General features: G+C 39.1%; 1 protein-coding gene across 1 annotated transcript; it reads right to left on the bottom strand.

The window, feature by feature from the left end:
* Nucleotides 1–1,940: 1,940 nt before the first annotated feature.
* arsh (arylsulfatase H) lies at nt 1,941–20,616 on the bottom strand. Its single transcript, XM_088609258.1, has 11 exons — nt 20,499–20,616; nt 19,856–19,913; nt 19,170–19,316; nt 14,226–14,347; nt 13,049–13,171; nt 11,040–11,463; nt 10,535–10,671; nt 9,958–10,092; nt 6,014–6,176; nt 5,300–5,421; nt 1,941–4,822 (listed from the first exon to the last, which is right to left on the bottom strand). The coding sequence occupies exons 2-11, from the start codon at nt 19,876–19,878 to the stop codon at nt 4,470–4,472; spliced, it is 1,749 nt and encodes a 582-aa protein (XP_088465384.1). The 5' UTR covers nt 19,879–19,913; nt 20,499–20,616; the 3' UTR covers nt 1,941–4,469.
* Between the last annotated feature and the right edge of the window lie 4,017 nt (nt 20,617–24,633).

Below are 24,633 nucleotides of genomic sequence, written 5' to 3'. Positions count from 1 at the left end.
GAGAGCAATCTGGCAAATCTCTCGTGGGACCATTGCAGTTTCTTTCACAAGAGGGGCTGTTTAGTCTGAATGTTGCTCTCTGCTCTTTCCGCTACACAATATTTTACACTTGCCAGCCCTTCCCAGATTTATCTCTCCATCTCTCTCCTCACTGCCTTTCCTGAACTCTGCCTACCTATCTGCCCACAGGCCTGCTTTCGATTACTGCCTGGGCTATCCCAAAAACACAGTGGGCGCATGCTGAAATTTCCATGCCAGCGTTTAATTTAAGGTTTCCGCTTCACAGGGGAGGGAGTGAGTGGCAGGACAGATTAATGCTCCGTGCTCATATCCAACCCTTTCACCTTGGGGATCAGTGCTGGAATGCAGCCCAGAAACTAAAAGGGTGAACATCATCTAGCTCCTCAAAAAGCACTAGTCTGGAAAAGGTTTTATTCAGTGCTTAATCCCCCTTTCCATTACGTGTGACAAGGTGACTCGGGACCCAAAAAGGACTTGAAAAGTTACTAATTAACATGCAATATTGTTACCAGTCATGGACGTTTCTGATCTGAAGTGCCCAAAAATGAAATTGCATATAGTTCTCCATATCTTTAACTCCAATGTACAGTGGATTTCTTATTACAGTGTGAAGATCCCCATACTTAGCCCACACTGGGCTCTAAAAAACTATTTTCTTTGGTTAATTACACCCATAACATCAAAATCATAACACTTAATCATATATACTGTATGTAAACTCATTATTTCTAACTTTGATTCGTACCTCACTCCTTTTAAACAGGGAGTCAGATAAAGACAGAGAAGAATATCCGGATGGGAAATAATAAGTAAGAAAAAAAATCTACAAGACAAAAGCAAAGATTTAGCACAGATATAACATTTAACACTAACAGACACTCCAAGCTGGAGGGGAGATTGTTTGCTTAGTAACTTGTCACTTGTGTCTTTTGGGTAAATCCTGCATTTCTTAGCCATACATTCATGAATTGTTTGATTTTCAGCAGCTGAAAACTTTTTTCAGAAAAGAACAGACTACTTATAGAAGATGGGAGCATACAAACTACGGTACAGTGGAAGAGGGGCTACTAAAATAGATTTCTAAAGACAGAATAAACTATCTGACCCTGCAAACACTCTTTTTCCACTAGTAAAACACAATACTGGAACTGATTTATTGCTATTTATCGCTCTCATTGCCTTTATTAATATTAAATAAACTTGATCACACCTGAGAAGAAAAGGGCTAACACCCATAAATTCTAAATTAAAATACCGAGATGTGCTAAGATGATGTGGGATGCTCAAATTAAGACGAGTTCTGCTTGAAGGGAGTGCTTGAATCAATGAGGGAAAGCAGTAGGATAATTTTGCTTTAAGGCGATGTTATCTGGGGTGCAGCTTTATGCCTTTTCACAGTTCCAGTGGGAAGCTGTCTGCACTACACGTCCTGCTCTGTTTTCTGAACACAGGTTCACCAGAGCAGAATGATATGATACAAACTTCCCCGGAATCCAAATTCTACATCTGCTTATGCCATCTAGGTGTTTTCTCAATGCGGCAAGGCAGGCTTGTAATTAACAGGCTTTCTCACAGAGGGATGATTTCTCCCTTGAGTTCAACCGTGGCTCTATACTACCCTCTGGTGGAGAAAACATTTATTGTAATAACATCCTTCTTTTAAAACCCTTTAACGGGAGTCTTTCTCATTTCATATTTCCTAACAGAGAACTCCACTGATTTACATTGGCCCTAAAATTCTTTTCTAATGTTCCTACCAGTTGGTACAGTAATAGGCTTGTTTTGGAGAATGTTAAAAGTACCACTGAATAACAAGTCTGCGAGTCCTTGGACAATGCCGAGCTTCATACAAACATTGTACTGAGGTTATCCTGTCAATTCGGTGTACATTTTCATAATATAAATCATGGTAAGCTACATTTTAGCTGTATTTTCAGGTAATGCATTTAATTTTCAATATGCACTCCACATTTTGTAAAGTTACAGGGCATGAATCTAAACTTATCACCAAGAATTTAATTATGCAACACATGTAACCAGAGAACAAATTCAAATACCCAGGCACAAAATTCCATCACCCAGGCACAAAATACTTCAAGCTTAATACACTTTACAGCTATGTCAAATTAGCTTTGTTACTTAAACATAGAATCTCACTCATACAAAAACATAATTAAAAGCTCAAGAACCATCACAATTTTATTGACATTTTACAAAGCAAATCAAACCAGAACACATCTTCAACATGGATGATATGAGATTGCCATCTTCAGTTTTATGAAAAGTCTGAAATTATTCATTTTCTGTTCATTTACTGCATAAGCACCAAAGTCAATTTTGGATTCAGTTCAGGCAATAAGTCTGAAAGTTTTTAATGTAGTGGAGCGTATAACGAAGGAAGCCTGAATCCCATGGAATGGGATATTCATTAACACAGTGGTGCTGCATGATTAGATTGACAAACATTTGGTAAATGACCTTCATACACAATGTTGCATGTAGCTTACAACTGTGAGTCGACATAAATACACTTTTTGCAGAACATGGGTTATAACAGACTTTTTTATCATTTGACATTTTCTTCCCTGAAACAGGGGATCAGACATCAGATTCAAATAACACTTTATTAATTCTAAAACCCTGAAGGAGAATAAATAATAGACACTGTAAAAGCGTACTGCGTTGATTTCACAAGGTTTGGCATATTATCCTATTCAATATAGATCTATTTCAAGTCAGCATTGTTACCCAAAAGCAGAATCACATTCATGGAAAAAATAGTTCCTCTGGCAGAAACGGCACAAGTATGCTGAGACTTTACAGAGGCCGCCTGTAAAGTATAGATGGGTAATATATGAGCCGGATATGTCCTACTGTGAGGGGCCTGTTAGGGAACATATAATTGCCCATTATTAGTAAAGTTTTTTAATGACAACTATCATGGATTGTAGATTCTTGGCTGATAGCTCTCCTCTGAACAAGGATCCTTATAAGATTTGTTGAGAAAAGTGGTAGGTGGTATTCCAGAAAATATATCCACAGTGTCTCCTGCAATCAATAAGGTACAGTTTCTCCCATTAGTGACTTGCAAAACATTGCAAACAAGGGGGGTGGTCTATAATAAGTTTTCTTGAACACATTTTTTCAACACAACACATAATAAAGTTACAGATAACAGTGATAAACATGCAAAACAAGGGGCTATTCCACACATTTTATACCTCTTAATTTTATGTTGTCATAATAACGATCAAGTATTTTAAAACCAGCTTTTACTGAAAAAAATAAAATAGTTAACAAGAATCAAGATGAAAAAAGAAAGTAATACGAAAAGATTTAATAATGCAGTATATCAAATGTATGTTAATGGGAGCTACACTTCCGAACCCACATATGACACTGTGCGGCTTTATCCTTACACAATAAATGTCCAAATTAATGTATTTAACCCTTAACCCTTTGGTTACAATTTCTGGGCTATATTCAATAAGTAAAACACTACACTACTGTTTCTATTGAACGCCCTGTGAACAGAAAGCATGCTGGAAAGTAAGTCAGTAGCCTAAGGATCAACTTCTCTTGGGGTGCTGTACTGGGAGGGTTTCCATGTTAACCAAAAACATATAAGCATCTTAAACTGTGTCATAATGATGTTTTTATTTACCACAGTCCATAGTCCATATGTACATTTTAAAATACACACTGCAACAAATGCCACGTGATGTTCAGTTTGACTTTATACAGTACAATATGCTTGAATTCTTCTCAAACTGCTTGTGCTGTTTGGTTTTCACTGCTACAGTACAGTATGTACAAGCACTCGTCCCGACTTTAAGAGCGCAGCAGGTTCAGACAAGAAGGCCATCTTGAATGAATCACATTCCCCAAGAAGTTTTTGGGGAATGTGCTGTTTCTCCCAGTCACGTGACCAGTTCCTGGAATGTAACTGATCAGGTGCATGTTTAAAAAGCAGGAAGCTTTCTGAGTCATCTTCTGTGTTCTCCATTCACCAGAGGCGGAAGGCCTGACCATGGGACTGTAGACCTGAAGAATGTGTGAGTTTTGTGAAACTGAATTTTGTGAGTTTTTTGTGAGTGTAAGTTTGTGAAGAGTTTTAAGGTAGACAAAGTTTTGAAGAATTGTTCCTTTGAGAAGCCAGTAAGGATCTTAGCCACTCAGTATAACAGTTAGGGACAAAAGGAGTTCAAGTTGGTAGCTCAAGTGGAGCTTCGGCTTTTGTTATGATATTTGGTGAGGTGTTTTTTTGGTTCCCTCACTGTAAATAAAGAGTGCTCTTTTGAGCTTGACAGTTGTGTATGTGTGTCGGTTGTCCTGTACTCGCCTATATAACAGATCTGAAGGTGCCCTGGTTCTGCTTATTTAACACAACCCTTTCATCCAGCACAGCAGCCATGCTCTCGACTGTGCCAGCAGAGCCGTCATGGGATTCAGTTGTGTTCTTCAACGCAGGAGCAGAAAGGGAAGGTTCCACAGCACGGCTGGAGCCACGGCCGCCACAGGATGTTCCTCCAAGACATCTGATGGGGGACATGGGTAAGCGTCTCCCGGTGCTTTTCGATTGCCTCCCGGACCCTGCGGAGAATTTCCGGGGAACGGGGATCTCCAGTGGGAGACAGCGGCATGGACTCAGAGGGGTCTTCAGACAGGTTGAAAATCAGGGGTGGATCGTGATGGGTGACAAACCCTAAGTGACAATGGCATATTTTGGTGTCATAACAGCCGATTGCTCCCTTGGGGCTAAAATTAGGGGTGAGCAAATGCACCTTGAAAACATCCTTGCCTGTGAAAGAACCAAAGGCATGAAAGAGTAAGTCAGGGGTGCCACATAAACAACAAGAATGATCAAGAGATGACATGTGCCAGCTAGTTGTTCACTGAGACTATTTTAGTAACAAGAGACAAAAAAAGGCTGGAAACTATGAGACTATTAAAAGGACAAATGAACAGATGCCAGCAAAGGACATGTATTCTGGGTCAGTATTCTCAGACAAATAAAGCATGTGTAGAATTAACACATCTTCACAACACATTAACATATCCATATTATACATTGGAAGGTTTCATTGTGAACAGTGTTTCCCAGCTACACATTGGAAAGCAAAGGATATTTTTTTAGAATAATCACAAAATATTTTTTAAAAATCTATGATTCGCTCATGGTGGTATACAATGATCATTCTGAGCAAGATGCACAATTTCCATGTCTACATTGATATCTGTGGAGTGAAACAAGGGTCAGGACAGATGCAGCACTTACTGTTTTGAGGATGCCAGCGGACTGCATTTAAATACGCCCCACAGTAGTGAAACATGAACTCGTGCTCTGAGCGCTGAACTTTGCCTTCCAGTAAAGGCATTAAATCACGACCATCTAGAATCCTTGAAGAGCAGAAATAAAAATAGACACAATACAAATAGCCTCTTAAAAACTTCTTTAACAAACTATGGCAAAAGCTTTTTATTTTAAAACTGGCTGCTTTACTAAACCATTGTTAAAAACCAAGTACAAATGTGTGCTGTACAGTATATAATCATACACAGTTATAACAGTAACTGTATTTCAACATTTAAGAGAAGAACATTTATATTGCTGTCGCCTTCTGCAAGAGCTGTTTTGTTTTTTAATCATGTGTTTTGTAAAGAACTGGTTCCAATGCTCCCATTGTCTATTACCTGCCAGCAAGCAGAAGACCCCAATTTGTCTGAGCAAACAGCCAAAACGAAAAATCAATGCCAAGCACACAGACACATCCTGCAACTAGCAGAACCCAGGGTACTAAATCCAGTGACCACGATATACAAATCTGAACCGTTTCGACAAAATAAAGGGCAGAGAGAGATAGAGGCAGACAGACTGACAGCTGCTGCTGATTAGGCGGTGGAATTAAGAAGTCACAGTCTTATCTCAGTAGCTGCAGCCTGGATAAACAAAGCACAGTCATGTCTCCAGTCAGTCACAGCTCTCTGCTACCTGTCTTTCGGCAGCTCTCCTCTGGCAAGGCCGGCAAGAGTTGGGTACACATCCATGAGGCTTGTTGGTTCATCGATCACCCTGCCAGCGGGCAGCTTTCCAGGCCATCTGAATATCCCAGGGACACGGATACCCCCTTCCCAGCCTCCCATGCCTTTACCTCCTGAAGCGGAACATCACCCAAACAGAGCTCAGGCTCTGTGTGCAAAATACACCAGGATATCTGAACAAAGTTATTGCGAGTGGGCCATGCAACATTAATAAAGATGTATTTTAAAGAATTTACTCAGAAACACCATCACAATTCCTGGCTGCAACGAGCATAACAAATGTTTAACTTTTTTTCCCCAGAGCTGAGAGATACTGTACCTATGTCTGAGATTAAAGCATACAGTATGTCAAACTACAAAAATGAAATAATATTCTTCACCAAAAAGATCTATGAAAATAAAACTACATTCTATTGTTAATTTTTAAATATTTACTTGAGAGATAAAAAAAAAATAATGTGATTCTTGGGCACACTTTACATTTTTTAACTTTTCTCTACTGGTAGAAGTGTTACCAAACTAAGATAACTCTTGAAGATATAGACTGTGGACATGTGAAAATATTTCTAAGAAAAACCTCAGTTCAAGTAATTACAGATGTGTCCCTCTGGAGTCTATTTTAACATAACTGTCAAAGAAACTGCCTGAAGATTTAAAAGGTCAAACCGAAATGTTTTCTATTTGTTTAAATGTAGAAGTCAAACACAAACATCTTCTGCTAAAATTTTCTCTAACAATACTAATCAATTGGTTACATTATACTGTATAGCAGAGGTGAATCATTTTTTACAAAGGATTGTCTAATTTCTTTTACAATAATTGTATGTATTGATAATTTTCTTTTATGTCTCAAGTAAAGATGTTCAGAGGTTTTAAGGAATAGTAATGATGAAATGCAGCATAGCTTTCTTGCCTACTAAACTGTTTTTTGAAAGGGACAATAAAAGATTAATATACATTTACATGAGAAAAACAGAAGAAAAAGAGAAATAAAAGCTTTTTTAGAATCCAATGAAACTGATGTACAGTAGTATATTCAAGCATTATTTCTATTTGGCATATTTTGATAACATCTGCACTGTTAAATTTGTATTTTAGTAATTTTACATGGTTGGTCCAAAATCACTTAAGATATATGTCTGACAAAGAAATTCAAACCAGGAATGAGATCTGTACCCTTAAACAATTATTGCAAAATTTTGATTCCTTTATTTAATGCTACTATTTCCAAAACATTAATGAAAATGGAGAGACTGAATGGAGCATTCTGACAATTAAATATTTCAAAAGAAGAATTTTGTTTTGAATGTGAATGTTTTCTATACGGAAGGCAAAATGTAAAAAAAGAACCCCTCTCTTCAGAATGAGAAAGGACTTTTAAAAATTCAAACAGTATTTGCATTGTAGAGCACTGCACTGAGGACTGACTCCCAGTCAAGGGAAGAAATAAAACATTCTTTATTCTGCTCCAAAGCCTGAGGTCTCATGGAACCTGGCAGCTGAAAGGTTGCTGAACCCTTCTACCTCTCTGCTGGAATCTGGATTTGAACACACTCTAAAACAGACATGTGTTAAGAATAAGGAAAGACATTGTGTGCCTTATATCCTAAATTCACAAGCGTGGGACAGCGATTTTTTTTTTCTCCAAAAATTATAAGATGGCTTTTGACATTTGGTTTTGCAATTCTAATATCTAAATATGGGAGTAGACAGTTTGTGCCTGACCAACAGCAGAGACAGGATCCTGTGCAAGCACATACAGTATTATTCATAAAACCTGGGTTCCTACAGAAATCATTACATCTTGACCTGTGTGAAGGGTATGTAAAATATGTAGTTAAGGATATGATGCACAGTCAATCAGATATGTCCATATGTAAGATAATGAAACCTTTAATATTAATGAACAACATACTGTTTAGACGATGTAGTGAATAACTCATTGTAGTAGCAGACTTGTAGTCTATCACTAGAGGCCACGGAAGAGATGGAAACAAAGTATTTTTTTGTAAATGGTCTTCCAAGTAATGGAATCCTGTAGTATTTAAAGGATTTTTTTCTTCCTACTTCCGAAACCACTAAAGAATGGGCAGCCCAACAACTTCATACTACAGATGTAAATTGGTAGAGAGAAGTTACAGTATTTAATATTAAATAAGCGATGGAGATTGAGGTTGTGTGTTAACCATGATGAAGGCTCTGGTCCACAAAACCTTCAAAACCTTTTCAAACTCTTCTTCTTCAAATTAATCACTGAATCAACTGGAACAAATTGGATTTCATCATCAACTAAAGCTTTCTTGCTTTTACTCCAGAGAGGCTGTTATCAAACCACTTTGAGAAGTACCATCTGTGACTCAGACTTCCTACTCATACATAGTTTGGCCAATTCAGTCTAAACACTAAAGTTTAACCCTAAGTATCAAGAGGATGAACATATGAATAAACCATAGCCACAAGGTACTGGTACAATATTTACAAATACATGATTGCTATTTCATTTTCTTCAGTGTTGATATGGAGCTCATAGCATATGGTCAAGCAGTTTTAAAACCAGTTGACCAAACATGGTTATCATTCCAATGAGTCTACCTTCTTATTGCTCCATTTACCAATTTGGCCAGATGAAATGGCATTTCCTCTCTCACAGTTCAGAATGCCTTCATTGGTGAACTGCTTATCAGTTTAATAAGGACTCGGCAGATTTCATCTAAATCTGCTTCTCACAAAACCTACATACAGAAATGTAGCTTTTTACACAAACTGCACCTGTTCAAGCACTCCAAACATGGTCAAAATCATTCAGGTGAACAAACGAGTTACCAACCATAATGTTTGTGGTCGCCATAACAACAAGGTGAAGTGGGTTCCTGCATATTCCATCCAGGCCACCTGACTTTTCACAAGATTTACACTGCCTCAGTTTTGGGGAACTCCTGCATCAATTTTCTTGCAATGTGTTAGGAGTCATCACACTCTGATTTGCTTCAGGCTTGTTCCTCACAAGTTCTAATGCTCACACTGGACAATCGTCTGCTTAGCGAAATAAGCCAATATATGGCTAACTCCTCTTTAAAAACCTAGTCATATACATACCATGCTTTGAAACCTAGAGTCATACCTATGTTTGGCCCATGAACCTCGAGCATGGTAGGTACAGTATGACTCTAGAGAACTTTGACCAATAAACTTGTTAACTCACAGCTCACTCACACTGTTTAAGGAATTCAGTGGGATCTCATTTGTAAACTTCAGAACTTCTTGCAGTATAATAGTTAATTGTTAGCCTAATTGCAGTTGTGTGGGTAAGTCTGAATGTGCACATATTGTAGGTTTAGACTGTGTGAGTGTCTCTGTCTTTCACTTGCTGTCAGAGGACCAGAGTATCAATGGCCACAGACCAGGGAAGACGGGAGATGATAACCACTGGTGGGAGTGTTGGTGAAAGTAAAATCAGGAGACCAGAGGTGGAGGTAGGTGCTGCCTTTGTGAAGTCCAGTGCAGTGTCACAAAGTCAGGGAGTCCAGCCCTGCATCCTTTGTGTTCACATCTGTATCAGAGTGAGTTACAATGCTAAGGTTTACAAATGACCAAAAGAATGTTATACCCATACGGTTGTATATAAGCTCACACGAAAAAGCCACAGAGCGGCTATTTTCCACACGGAGAAAAGCTTACCAACCTCACAATAATTTGCCAGCTTTAGTCCCTTACCACAATGGCACTGAAAATCAATTTAAAACTGAAATATAACTGGATAGATATCTTCACTAAAGGCCAAACCTTCATCCCAATGGTGATTCCAAAGAATACTGCCTGGCCATATTGCTGTACAATTTGAACTCAGCCCACCATAGGAAAAAAAAACAGTAGGAATTAAGCCAGTACACTGACCTCTGTAGATTCCATTCCAGCCTCCTTTCTGCCCACGGGCATCTCTATCTTCGATGTGCCCACCATGATCAGATGTAAAATACATCAAAGTCTTTCTAGACAGCTCCAGGTTTTCAACTAAATTCAAAATCCTGCCTGGAAAAATGGCAAAGAAGAAAGTTCATGGCATGGTAATTTATATTAAGATCAGCAAAACATAACTTTACTCCTCTTTTAAGCCCAATTATCTCCTCCTCTAATTGCAAATTACAGGCCACAACGAGATATTATGAGGAAACATATGGTAAACACATTGCACAAACCACATGACAAACAGCATTAGGCAGAATGCAAGGCATGCTCTGTACTGTTTAATAAAACCAGTCTTTTCCAACTACGCTGGACTACAGATGTTGACTATAAAGGATGTAAAGTGTGTAACATTCTTTCGTTATTTTAATGAGCTCCATTTGCTGAAGAATACAGTAAATGAATCTTAAACATTATAATTGAGACATATGTTACAGAAGTCTTGTGATTCTTTAAATCATTCTGCTCCCAGCAGTGCAAGTATTCATTTACTCGCAATGAAAATTACCTATCATCCAGTCCATCTCTTCAACGCTGTCCCCATACAGCCCGTGCTTGCTTTTCCCTGCAAAGTCCTTCGAAGGGCTCAATGGAATGTGGACGTGGGCGAAGGAGAGAAACAGGAGGAATGGTCTCTCATGATTCCTGCAATGCAAACAAAATGATGAAAATGTAAAAAATGGGTAAAAAAAATGGCAAACCCTTCAGTCGATTCAAGAATAGGATTTGTTCCCATCCAGCTCTCCAATAAATAACCTACTAATTAATTCAGGTTAACAAACAATTAACAATTGTTAACAAACAATTAAACAGCTTGCTGTATCAAAAATGTATTGTACCAAAAATTGGATATTAATCACTCTTGTGTGGAAGATATTTCAGATTAATTCAGTTTAAATCATTCTGAATGGGAAGCTTACTGCCTCCGGAACCATTCTCATGATCAGATTAATCTTACAATGAAATAAAACATCCACTTCAATCACGGATGGGTGCACACTTTTCAATTCTACCTTTTGATAAAACTTTCTGCCTCATTTACAAGCCGCTCTCCAACGGTTTCCAAGTTCATAGGCTGCTCGACGACTTCCTGGTTCCTCATAAGAATGCAGTTCCAAGTCTGCAGGAGTCCGAAGGGGAAGTACCACAGGCCGAAGCCCAGGGCGTAGAGTACTGCCAGCAGAGCTATAACCCTCCAGCGGACTGGGGACAAGCCAGTGAGCTGCACACAGACCAAAGTCAGCACTGCCAAGGCCAGCAGCTGAAACACGTGTCTCATCTTCTCCTGCACGTCAGCCAAGACATCTGTCCCTTCCCCCGGCTTGCAGTCATTGAACAGGGTGAAAGGCAGACCGTAAAAGTAGTCAAAACCATGGTGGTTTGGGTGATGGCAGTAGTCATTTCTGCTCTCACAGTTCATTCCCAAATGCCACTTTCCTGCAACACATCCACCATACAAACACACCAACAAAAATTAAAATACAAACTATTTAAAATTGAATTCTTAGGCATTCTCAATTTACTCTTTATTATATGGATTCATTAATGTACTGTATTTATTGTCTTACACTTCATATGTAGTCTAGTGGAAAAAGGTTAAGCTAGGTTAAGTTGATATTACATGCCCCTCCCTTTTTAAAAATGCTACACTCCTTCTTGGCATCGCACGTCCCTCTGGGCGTTAAAGTAGACTATGAAAATTTGTCCACATCTTTTTTATTCTTTTAGAATACTTTTTTCCTTACCTACACTGGCAGGAAAAACAACTTAAAAAAAACATACAGAAAAACCACAGAAAATATGAAAAATACTGTTAGAAGAATCAAGATATGCTTCCAGTATGAAATGAGATCATGGAAACATTAAAAAACACAGCATGGAGTATGACGTCCCTGGCAGCCTTCACTCACTAAGCTCACTGGCTGCTGGGTGAGTGAGTGAGGTGTTTGGCTGCAGCTGGCTGGCCGGTAAGGGTCTCCTGCTGATGCCATTGTCTGTTGGTCCCACAGATGTACTGTATGATTTGGGCCAGAAGCAAAGGCTGTCCACAGCAGGATCTTTCCATAGCTTTCCTGAAGGCAGGCCACTGTAATCTCGTCGTTGGGTGGTCCTTATTTGCTCAAAACACTCGACACTTCCAGATTCATTCACAAGAAGGGGAAAAACTGCTCCCCTGCTTATGAACAGAGTCCTACTTACGTTGATCCCAAAACAGGATGAGCTCATGGACTGCTCTGCGTGAAGTTCAACCACTCTTCCTGTGCAGCTGCAGACCGCTGCAAAGGTCGGCTTGGTTGCAGTTGTCTGCACTGTCTGCAGCTTTTGAGAGCACTGGCGTTGTACCATTGCAAACACTGTGCAGTCATGCATCACACTGCTGGAAAATCAACATTGGCTATGCTGGAATATAAAACCTGTTGGCTCCGGGACTTCATCAATGTGTTGCCTAACAGTATGGTTATCCTCAATCCACTCCAAAACCACTCCTGTGTTAAATGAGATTTCTTAGCAATCTTCACTTCAGTATCTCCACACACAGTGTCTTTCATCAGATTGAAATGGTTATGATTAGTAAATGAGTGGAATCATTAGTGATTGAGACCCTACCACTCCTTACTTTTGCTCTTTCACATTCTCTCTGGCAGCACCAAGACAGCAGTTGTGTGTCTCATCTGTTACTCCTCAGTGTCTTCCAAGCTGGCAGATCATTTTCACACACTGTGGCGCTCTTCAGTCTGTGTGCTGAGGGAGGGAGAATACTGTATGTAGCACTGCAGTCTCTTAACGACTATGCAGATGGATCAGAGGGACATGAAGTTCTCAGGCAGGTGTAGGGACACTGTGCCCTTTAGGATGTGACCTGTCCCTCACAGAGCTGGTTTCCCCAGACTAGTCTGCTGGCCATTGAAGCAAAATATCTCATTGTCCTGTCCATGTCAATTTTTTACATTAATTAAAATTATTTATGAATGTCTATCAGCGCAGATTCTTTATCAACCAAACACAGAGTACTTCTCCATACCTACAATCCCCGTCGTGTAGCCCTGTTCCTGCAGTATCTTGGCGAATGTTGTTTCATTTGAAGGGAGGCCCCCCGCACATCCTGTCCACAAGAGCACCTGTACCCTCCCTGTACTGGCCATTCCTGTGGAGCACATTATAAATTAATACAGATGCAGAACTAACACAGACCACATCCCCAGGATCCATCATCCATCCACAAGAACCATCATCCATCTACAAGAACCTTCAAGGCAGAAAGACTTGCACACATTCTTGTCTTGAATTCCCAGTCTAGAATACTTAATATTTCTCCTTCCTGATCATGATCTTTGCATTGAGATAATGGACACAATCTTTCTCTAAGAGGGGTTTCTGAATTATCTCTATGGCAGAGGCTTCAGTGGAGGCAGTCTGCACACCAAAGGCCAAAAGATACTAGTTCATATTTTGCAGTGTTACTATATATATATACTATATATAATATCTAACAAATTCAATTAATAGTTGTAGTTACGTTTTTTACTTAAATAAATGGCAAAAATGGTCTGCCATTGTTGTTGGGAACTGGGGGAGGGGGGTAGGAGATGTTGTTCTGGTTTTTGATTACTTTTTGTTTTAAATAATACAGTATTAAAGCTTTGAAATCTAATTTAATAACTCATTAAATTGCAATAAAATTTAATAACTCATAAACTGGTGAAACTGTGTTGCTTTCACACGCAAATGTATTCACCCTGTTCAGAGTTAATTACCAACTGCAGTTGCTTTAGTGCATCGTAAACCTCATGGACTGCACTGGTGTTGTTCATATGACCTTTTACAACAGCCTCACGCATAGAGACATCACTGCCACACTTTTTCAGACATGTGAATGCTGCTTTTCAAACACCACATCCATCGTGGCTGTGAATCCGGCTACAGAGGAAATTTCAGAGCACATCTGCAAACATGCAGAGCACTTCTGAATTCCCACTAAAGGGATTTGCTGGATTTCTGAGCCTTTCCCTGCTTGCCGTGGTTTAAACATCACTTTTGAGTAACCCTGAGTTTCGATCACCTTTATACCAAACAATATTCTTATCATTCTTATCAGCATGATACTTATAGTAGCCCCTCCTCTACATCTTCCCCATAGCAACATCCAATTCAGTCCGTAATTTTACAAATAAAGAGTTGAGAGGAAAAGGAGCTGAGACCTGATCGAAGCGCATATCTCCCTGTCAGGAAGGCTGCTCTGCTGGGAGTGCACAGGGGAGCTGCAGCAATGTGCTGCGTCAGCTTCACTCCCTCCTGGGCAAGTCTGTCAATGTTAGGAGTTCTGAAACATACAAGGGCAGTTATACATGACATGTACTGTATTTAGTTCAGGTGGGTAGCTGCGTCAGCATGCGTAGTCTGCAAAGGAACAAGTAATAGGTTTATTCCATGCTGAAAAAAAGAAGAAAGAAAACACAACGTTTCGGGCCGTGGGGCCTTCTTCAGGTGTAAGAAAGACAAGGCAGTAAGCAAAAGTAATGTAGCGGGTGAACAAAGGCTGGGAGAGAGGAGGAGTGAGAGGCGGGAGCAGGGGACAGAAAGAGGTGTGAAGTCACAATAGGTGTAGAGAGGTGTGAAATGAAACTTTCAATGAATGGAGAAAATTTAGAAGAAGAGTAGTCTGTCGTTAAGAGAAGGGGGAAGGTGTGATCCTAGCTGCAGGATAATTTTGGTTTCAGTAGTCTGGTTCCAATACGATCAATTGGATCTGTTAACTGTTTATATTAAAAATTTGTTTTAAAACTGTTAAAAAATAAAAAGTTAGAAAAACATTTCAGAGTATTGAGAAGGTTTGCAACTGATCTGGCATTACGTCTGGGTGTATTTGATCAAAGATTTGACTTACACATTAATCAAAAAGGAATAACTAGTAAGTTTTCAGAGCCTTAAAAACACATACAGTTTGGCAAACCAAGACGTTTTTCCCCCAGTGTCTAGAGACACATCAGTACTTTTTGAAAGATCTCAAGGAGCACAATTCAAATGTTCAAAGAAATCAGATTATTATCCAGGCTTACAGTAATCGCACATGTAAAACTGTCAACATTTTATTATAGTATAATGAGCTGTAGAGAAGAAATAACAAACTACATTGGGAGAAAAGGTGGGAACAGGAACAAAATGCGAAACACAATGCACTGCCACAGATTAAAAAATATGGTGTAATTTTACTGGAAAAACGTAACTCAATGTTTTATAACCCAGATAATAAAATCGTCTCAGTACGGTTTGACACAACCATGTTGAAGAGATTGAGGTCATGGGGAAGGGGGTGATTCCCATTTATATTGGCAGTGTTTCAGTCTTATTGGGAAGAAGTGTGGTCTTTGATCCAAGAAATGTTTAGAAATATCAACATTTTGTTCTGGATCTGGGAAATCTGACGGACAAGGTTGAGGGAGGAGATACACTAAGTACCAGCTTTAAGGAGTTTTTTTGGCAGCAAAGAAGAAAGCTATACCACATAAAAAGTCCAGAGACATCCCCCAACCAAAGAAAACTATTATTATTCTTTCAGAGATGGAAAAATTAACCTATCAGTTAAGACTCCAGAAGAAGGTCTTTGAGAGATATTGGAAGAGGTGGATTATTTTTACTACCTAATAATAATTTTATATTTTTGAATTTGGTATTCTTTTTCCTCTACCCTTTTTTTCCCTGTTGAACTGGAAAAGAATGTGAATTAACAGACTTTATACAGTATATTCATATTTGTAACTTCATGTTTTGAGATGACTGGCAAACCTTACTTCTGATAATCTTGTTTGCATGTTTGCAAAACGTTACTGGCATACAATTAATAAAGTAGTTCAGGTGGGTAACTGCATCAGTGTGTCGAAGAAGGCTCAACAGCCAAAACTTTGTGCTTTCTTTCTTCTCTTTCCAGCATGGAATAAACCTATTACTTGTTCCTATAATTAATTTTAAAAAGCCTTCTGCAGCAGCTCAGATGATACATTATGAAATTGTAGAGACATAAGGAAACTGGGAGTGGAATGGTGGCACAGTGATAAGCAGCACTGCCTCACAGCGCTGGGGCCCTGGGTTTAATTCCAGACCTAGGGTGCTATCTGGTTTCCTTTCACATTCCTAAGACATACTGGTAGGTTAATTGGCTTCTGGGAAAACTGGCCCTGGTGTGAGGGTATGTTTTATGTCTGTGTGTCTGCACTGTGATGGGCTGGTGTCCATTCCAGGGTGTATCCCACCTTGCACCTGTTGCTTGTCGGCATAAACTCCAACTTCCTCTTTGACCCAGAATTGGATTAAGTGGTTAGAAAATGGATGGACAGATTAGAAGAAAACTAAAAACCAATTACAGATCATTAACCATCATCTATTATTGAAAATATGCAGAAACAGGGTGTTCATTTTCAAAACAATGAATTTGTAAACTCATTTAATTTGTGTATTGTAATTGTGTTTTATCTTGTGTATTTTTTAAATTTATTGTTGTTGTCATTCTGTAAAGCACTTTGCAAAGCTACCTTTAAAGGCGCTATATGAAATAAAGCTTCTGATTATTTTTATTAAACATAAAATACTTCACATCAAACATCATTAAATCCAATATATTAATATGAAACTAAGAAAACATCACAGACCATTAGGAATTGAGATTAAAAACTGCAATGTTTATTATTTTAACACAAAACAATCCTTGGAAAGGTCTTCATGTCTGTTCTATGCCTTTTTTCTATTAGATTTTGTCTGGGTGTCTAAAAAGACTCCCAGAATTCTCTCTGCAGTTACTCATTTATCCACAAGAGGGGGTCCCTCATTCACAAAGAAACCTCAGGCTTTGCTTACCCTCTTAACTGGAAAGATTAGAAATTCTCAAAAACACAGTAAAATGATGGCTTGAATATGCAAAGAGCAACAGTGTCTTATCTCATCCTAGTGTTATCAACATCATATCTGTTGAAATATGTACTTATTTCAAAGGTCAATTCTACGCCTAAACCTAAGATAGAAGACATACCGTACATTGTACAAACTCTGATTTCCATGATTTCTAATATACATGGGTAAACTTGTACAAGTATGTAAAAAACATGTCAGCATTCAGTAGCTTGAGTTTCTATTCAAGTGTCTGAATCAAGTCCTAAATTGCTCTTTTTTCCTGGAATTAGCCATCCAACCATTACTATTGAAACAAGGCAAGGTTGAGATTTATTCAGATGAAAGCTAAAGAAAAACCCTTCCTAGGAATAATACTTCTGTAATCCTTATTGAGATATGTTTTCTTAGAGTTGCAGGATTATAATCTTGTCTAATGCAATTAATATTACTATAATATTAATATAATATGGTGTGAAATAGTGTTTGCCCCCTTCCTGATTTCTTATTTTTTTGCATGTTTGTCACACTGAAATATTTCAGATCATCAAACAAATTGAAATATTAGACAAAGATAACACAAGTTAACACAAAAAGCAGTTTTTAATGAAGGTTTTAATTATTAAGGGAAAAAAAAACCAAACCTACATGGCCCTGTGTGAAAAAGTGATTGCCCCCCCTGTTAAAACATAAATCAACTGTGGTTTATCACATCTTTGGAAAGCTGAGTTCAATTTCTCTAGCCACACCCAGGCCTGATTACTGCCACACCTGTTCTCAATCAAGAAATCACTTAAATAGGACCTGCCTGACAAAGTGAAGTAGACCAAAAGATCCTCAAAAGCTAGACATCATGCTACAATCCAAAGAAATTCAGGAACAAATGAGAAATAGAGTAATTGAGAATTATTAGTCTGGAAAAGGTTATAAAGCCATTTCTAAAGCTTTGGGACTCCAGCGAACCACAGTGAGAGCCATTATCCACAAATTGTGAAAACATGGAACAGTGGTGAACCTTCCCAGGAGTGACCAGCCGACCAAAATTACCCCAAGAGCGCAGTGACGACTCATCCAAGAGGTCACAAAAAAACCCACAAAAACATCCAAAGAACTGCAGACTTCACTTGCCTCAGTTAAGGTCAGTGTTCATGACTCCACCATAAGAAAGAGACTGGGCAAAAATGGCCTGCATGGCAGAGTTCCAAGATGAAAACCACTGCTGAGCAAAAAGAACATAAAGGCTCGTCTCAGTTTTGCCAGAAAACATCTTCAAGATCCCCAAGACTTTTGGGAAAATACTCTGTGGACTGACGAGACAAAAGTTGAACTTTTTGGAAGGTGTGTGTCCCATTACATCTGGCGTAAAAGTAACACAGCACTTCAGAAAAGGAACATCATACCAACAGTAAAATATGGTGGTGGTAGTGTGATGGTCTGGGGCTGTTTTGCTGCTTTAGGACCTGGAAGACCTGCTGTGGTAAATGGAACCATGAATTCTGCTGTCTACCAAATAATCCTGAAGGAGAATGTCCGGCCATCCGTTCGTGGCCTCAAGCTGAAGCGCACTTGGGTTCTACAGCAGGACATTGATCCAAAACACACCAGCAAGTCCACCTCTGAATGGCTTAAGAAAAACAAAATGAAGACTTTGGAGTGGCCTAGTGAAAGTCCTGACCTGAATCCGAGTGAGATGTTGTGGCATGACCTTAAAAAAGCGGTTAAGGCTCGAAAACCCTCCAATGTGGCTGAATTACAACAATTCTGCAAAAATGAGTGGGCCAAAATTCCTCCACAGTGCTGTAAAAGACTCATTGCCAGTTATCGCAAACGCTTGATTGCAGTTGTTGCTGCTAAGGGTGGCCCAACCAGTTATTAGGTTTAGGGGGCAATCACTTTTTCACACAGGGCCATGTAGGTTTGGATTTTTTTTTCCTTTTAATAATAAAAACCTTCATTTAAAAACTGCCTTTTGTGTTTACTTGTGTTATCTTTGTCTAATATTTCAATTTGTTTGATGATCTGAAACATTTCAGTGTGACAAACATGCAAAAAAAAAAGAAATCAGGAAGGGGACAAACACTTTTTCACACCACTGTAGCTAGACAGGAAATTTGCAATACCACACATGTAAGACATCAGGATATTCTCCTATGATGTATACTCCAGGAACAGAATGTTAGGATGGAATTGATGTTTGATAGGAAAATATAACAAATGTGTTTACCATTTTAAAAACCTCAAAAAAGTGAAAAAGTTGTTGATACCTTATAGTGTTGTTGCCATAACATCCTATATCCCCAATACCCAGATCATCCACCATCATCAAGACAAAGTTGGGCTGAGGGTCACTGTCTGCATTCACCATTTCATCACCCACAGACAGGCACAGCAGGAGCATCAACACGCAAAATCTGGATTATTAAAAATGAAAAAGCAATTTGTTTTTATTCCAAAATTACCAAGCGGCATTGAAACTTCCAAACCGTCAGAGGACAGTGGAAACTTTTCCTGAGTGCCCTTCAATTTTGGAAATAATTAAATTTATTAAACCAGAACCTAAATATTCACCTTGAGGTAACTGGGATCTACAGTATAAAAGAAAAGGTTAATGCTGAATGGAGAATCATGTCTTTCTTTTAACAATCACAAAAACACTGCATATTAACGTATTGTGAAACAACTCCAGAGCGCTGGAACAGAATTCTTATTGGCATCACGAATATCATTAACATTATTATTCATCTATATTATACTAAATAAATACCATTTCGTTTCTTATAATCTAGTGGTACAATGTGCAGTCTTTTAAAATGCACACTGAAAGTTCAGTTACTATTCACCTTTACAGGAGTGTCTTTGTACTGTAGGTGTTGCAGACTTAATTTCTTGAGTTAACTCAGTGCGTACAAGACACGCAACACATTCAACGCGAACACGATATATAAAGTACCTTTGGCTTTGTTTGCGCTTCATGACTTCAGCGTATATTCGCCCAACCTTTTAGCGGCCTGCCAAATACAATAAAATTACAAGAGACATAGGATAATCGAAAGTATCACTTCATAGGACTGTTCAGTGCCACGGAGCCACTTGAATGAATAGATCTCATTGTCAGCCAACTAGAGTGATACTTCCTAACTGTGCACAACCTGAAGAAATCCGTCTACTGTAGTCGCCAGTCTCAACAAGTATTTGTACCAGTAACATCAGAAACATGCGCCAACACAAACTGCTTAAAAACTAATACATGGAAAACTGTTTTTTTTTTGTGCATATCCTATTCGTTTCCGGCAAGGTCCAATAGCTTATGCAATGTTGTTAGGCAAAAGTCCGGTTACAGTACAATTCGTAAAATACCACTCTTACCAGTTTTGAAAAGACAGCACAGCAATGGAGCTAACTGAGTGCATCGGTACTTGACATTTAATTGCAGTAAATCTATTAACATAATTCAAATTCCACGTCAATGAAAGTTTACATATCTCCAAACTAACAAGATTGAACTAAAAAGCAATTTGCAGATTCATGTCCAACTGATAACTTATGCTTTCACTATCCAAGATTTGCTTGTTGTTACAAAATGTAGTACTTACCTTGTCTTCTGTCTGAGTGGCTCAGTGTTTTATCACGCTCAAGCCTGTTAGAACTTTTTCTTAAACGATACATGAACTACCGTATTTTCACGAATATCAACGCAAATTAAATGGTTTTAGAGGAAGCTGTGATGTATGTCCGGTTGACCAAAACAAGCTCCTCCTAACTTTCTCTAGACAAAAATCTACCTCGTCTGATGAATATTTCTTTAAGTTAATATTTTATTAACTTTCTGTATCTTATTAACTTAACAGTCATGTCGCTCCTGTACTTTGGATTTCTGTGCATATGAAGAATCCACTGCACTGGACTGGTTAACTGAAAACCAGTTCAATTGCCGAAAACGGGAAACATTGACTCGTGAAATGCTTTAATGTAACCGAGGTAAACAGAAGTTGCACAAATGTTACCAAGCAGGATAATCAGAACTTAAAATAAATAATCATAACTCCCCAATTGTGAAGATACACCAAGAACATACTGGAGCAGCTGGTATAGTTAGAGGCACACTAAGAACACACAACATACAAGTGTAGGTCATACGATTTAATGTTAAGATGTGTTTGCACCCAGTTCTTGCTAACAAATAAGTCCTCACGGCTGCATCTGTGAATAATGGGGAATTTGTTATTCCTTGGTGCTCCACAAAGGCTCAAGGAACTGTGAACCACTCTCTCAAGGAGAGATAAGGGTTGCACAGACTGCCATAAAACCATTAGGCCATGAACAAAGTCAAGAGAAGAGATTCACCATCACCAGAGACAAGGCCATAAACGTGGGGCCACTACTAAGAATACAAGGAATACAAGTAAGCTGCCATCTCAAGAAACTGAGCAAACATACCTTAAAATTATCCATATATATATCCTATGTACTGTACCACAAACACAATGTTTTGCCTACTACTGAAATTAAATAATAATAATAACTTACATAGCTTTTTCTGGACACCCCACTCAAAGCACTTTACAGGTAATGGGGACTCCCCTCCAACACCACCAATGTGCAGCATCCACCTGTATGATTTTTAATGACCACAGAGAGTCAGGAACTCGGTTTTACGTCTCATCAGAAGGACAGCGCCTGTTTACAGTATAGTATAGGGAATTAAGACCCACATGGACTGCAGGGTGAGCACCTCTTCCAGCAGCAACCTTAGTTTTTCCCAGGAGGTCTCCCATCCAGGAAGTGACCAGGCTCACACTTGCTTAGCTTCAGTGGGTTGCCAGTTGTGAGTTGCAGAGTGATATGGCTGCTAATATGACGAAATGAAGAAATCACGTGGTTATATCAAAAAGAGACATAAGCAACTGCATTAAACCTCAAGAAACAAGGGATGTCCGAGCAAATGCCCATAGATATCACGTTTGGTCTTAAATTTAAGAGCAATTTATAATAAAACGGATGAAAAAGAATTCTGATTGCAACGAGCATTATTGAAAGGATTTAGAAAACAGATTATTCTGATCCATCCACATCAATTGAGTGTCCCAGTTAGGAACACAGAGTCACCTCTCTAGTGGTGAAATGGGATACAACCCCCCTCCTATTGCTGGTTTAGAAAATCAGCATTTTGACCTGATAAAATAGCATCCTTCATTCCACATTGATAAAAGATCATATGAAGTACTGGCTGTATTGCCACATTACTTACTTCATTCCCTTACAAAAGTGTAAATCCAAAATATTAAATGAAAATACAATATAAGACATCATAATTATTTCAGGACAAAGTGGGCTATGCTTGTTTGGTATCTAAAGAATGGGCAAAACGTGAACAGTTCTGAATTCTAATTATGAAACTTGTACAGTATGTAACACTCAAAAGAAGTTATGAATTTTCTTAAATACTGGACATTTTATCCAATCTCTCCTAATTGAAGTAATAAAAATTCCTGAAGGAGAGATATGCAAATCACAGATTTGAATTGGCCAACCAGAACCCTGGCAGACAAGACAAGAAATGTCTTTGTCTGAGGCTAATAAATAGGGGAAGCCAAGAACCACACCTCGGAAGATAGAGCTGGGGAAATAAGGCCCAAGAAAGTAAGGCCCGGGAGAAATGGATGTGAGGCTCAGAAGGAGCAGATGTTAGGACCAGGAAGTGAATCCGGGAAGTTAGGCTCAAGAGGACAGGACATTAAGACCCAAGGAAGCCAGCATACCAAGGAAGAGAAGTAGCAAAAAGCTCAACTGGACTAGGGAAGCAAAGTCTCTCCAGCCAGCAGCCCATCTACTTGGCTCCACAGCAACGCTGGATCAGCTCCTGAGCTGGGTCACAGCACCACTCGCCTAACAAATCTCCACGGATCAGGTGATGCCTACTTCCCTGCTATTCAGAATTTAAAAAATAGGAACATACCAAGCTCTCTCATTTGCACACCTCAAGGTGAATAGGTTGCATAGGATTCGAGTTTGTTAACACTGTTCTATATCTTAGTAACTTGCACTTTTCTCATTCTTTATTTTCATCCATCTCTGTCCATGAGTCTTTGTTTGTATTAATGTTATTTCTAACAATTCACCTATTTCAATAAACCGAAACAGTCCTGATTTGAATTCATGCAGATCAACCTCACCGCTATCTTGAATTCGGGTTGTTAAGCACTGTGTTAATTATCACATTAAACTGGCCACATTTTCAGAGAACACGGTCGTATAAGGGTTGGTGTGGTGATTATCACTAGATTACCTGTAGAAGACCTGTTTTATACCTGCTCTTGACATTTCGGAGTCCGGGGACACGTGGCTTGGGTCTTGTGGATGAAAGCTTACAACAGGGTCTAAGGTTTAGGCTACTCTCCCAGAATATGTACATGATTGACTGGAGGTTCAGGTAACTCTCCAAAACCATATGATCCATACAAGTTACCTTTTTTACCACCAAGGCAACTCAGACGCCTATGTTCTAACCAAACAAAAACCCAGATTGCTAACCAGGTACTAAGAAAGCCAATATAACACCTATCAGGCCAACAAGAGATAAAGCTGCATCCTAAATAAAACGGAATGTAACTCGGCACTAAACCACTCTTCCTATAAATCCAGCCAGATGCTCTAAAGTGAATGAGACCCTATCTCCATATTCTGAAAAATGCATTCAATAACTAGGAGAGAACATTTTTAACCTAGGGACTTTTTATAAAGGAAACCAGAGTTTCTTAACACAACAGAGCAGCAAGCTCTCTTAAAGAAGGTTCACATATGTAGCTAGAATCTAGCCTTTGAGGCTGATTCAAACAAGATCCTCCCACCTGACACACGCTTTGTGTCCTGTCTCCATGGGTCGTCTGTCTTTTATCCTGGGTTTCTGCCCTGGGGACCTGCCCTGCCATATAAAAAAATCACAATTTTGGTTACCTGTTCTTCATAACAGAACTCTGTTGAGGTGCAATATGGCCCGATCAAAAGAATTCAGAGGACCTCGGAAGGGTTGTTGAAGCTCACAAGACTGGAAAGGATTACAAAAGGATTTCTAAAGACTTGGGACTCCATCAGTTCACAGTCAGGCAAATAGTTTACAAATGGAAGAAAGTCAGCACTGTTGCTACTCTCCCTAGGAGTGGACATCCTACAAAGATCAGTGCAAGGGCACACCGTACAATCACAAACAGGTGACAAAGAACCCTTGGGTGACAGCTAAGGATCTGCAGGCATCTCTTGCACTTGATTATGTCTGCGTTCATGAGTCTACCATAAGAAACACTGAACAAGAGTGGTGTTCATAGGAGGTTACCAAAAAAACATTGCTGCCCGTCTCAAATTTGCTAAAGACCACCTGGATGTTCCACAGCACTACGGGAACAATGTTCTGTGGACAGATGAGACAAAAGTTGAACTTTTTGGTAAATGTACACAGCGTTATGTTAGAAGAAAACAAAACACCACATACCAACACCAAAACCTCATCCCACCTGTTAAGCATGGTGGAGGGAGTATAATGGTGTGGGCCTGGACGGCTTGCAATCATTGAGGGGCCAATCAACAGTAACAAAAGCCAGCATGTCCTTGGACCTCCAGGACAAGGATTGGGCACCCCCGCTGTAGAGAGTGAATTGTTCACAAAACTGGAAATTTTGTTTGTGATTAACAGAAGCACAGTCTCATGCCTTTGGGAGTGATCAAGAGTCAGGG

This window comes from Lepisosteus platostomus, chromosome 2 (assembly GCF_059453375.1).
Source record: "Lepisosteus platostomus isolate fLepPlt1 chromosome 2, fLepPlt1.hap1, whole genome shotgun sequence".
NCBI lineage: Eukaryota > Metazoa > Chordata > Actinopteri > Semionotiformes > Lepisosteidae > Lepisosteus > Lepisosteus platostomus.
Note: the sequence above shows the minus strand (reverse complement) of the source record. Positions and strands in the feature narration are given on the sequence as shown.

Coding starts and splice junctions, on each gene's coding strand:
- arsh (XM_088609258.1), bottom strand. CDS start 19,878: ATGAAGCGCAAACAAAGCCAAAG. Junction 19,317..19,855: donor AAGCGCAAACAAAGCCAAAG/GTACTTTATATA, acceptor TTAATAATCCAG/ATTTTGCGTGTTGATGCTCC. Junction 10,093..10,534: donor AGAGATGGACTGGATGATAG/GTAATTTTCATT, acceptor CCATTTTTCCAG/GCAGGATTTTGAATTTAGTT.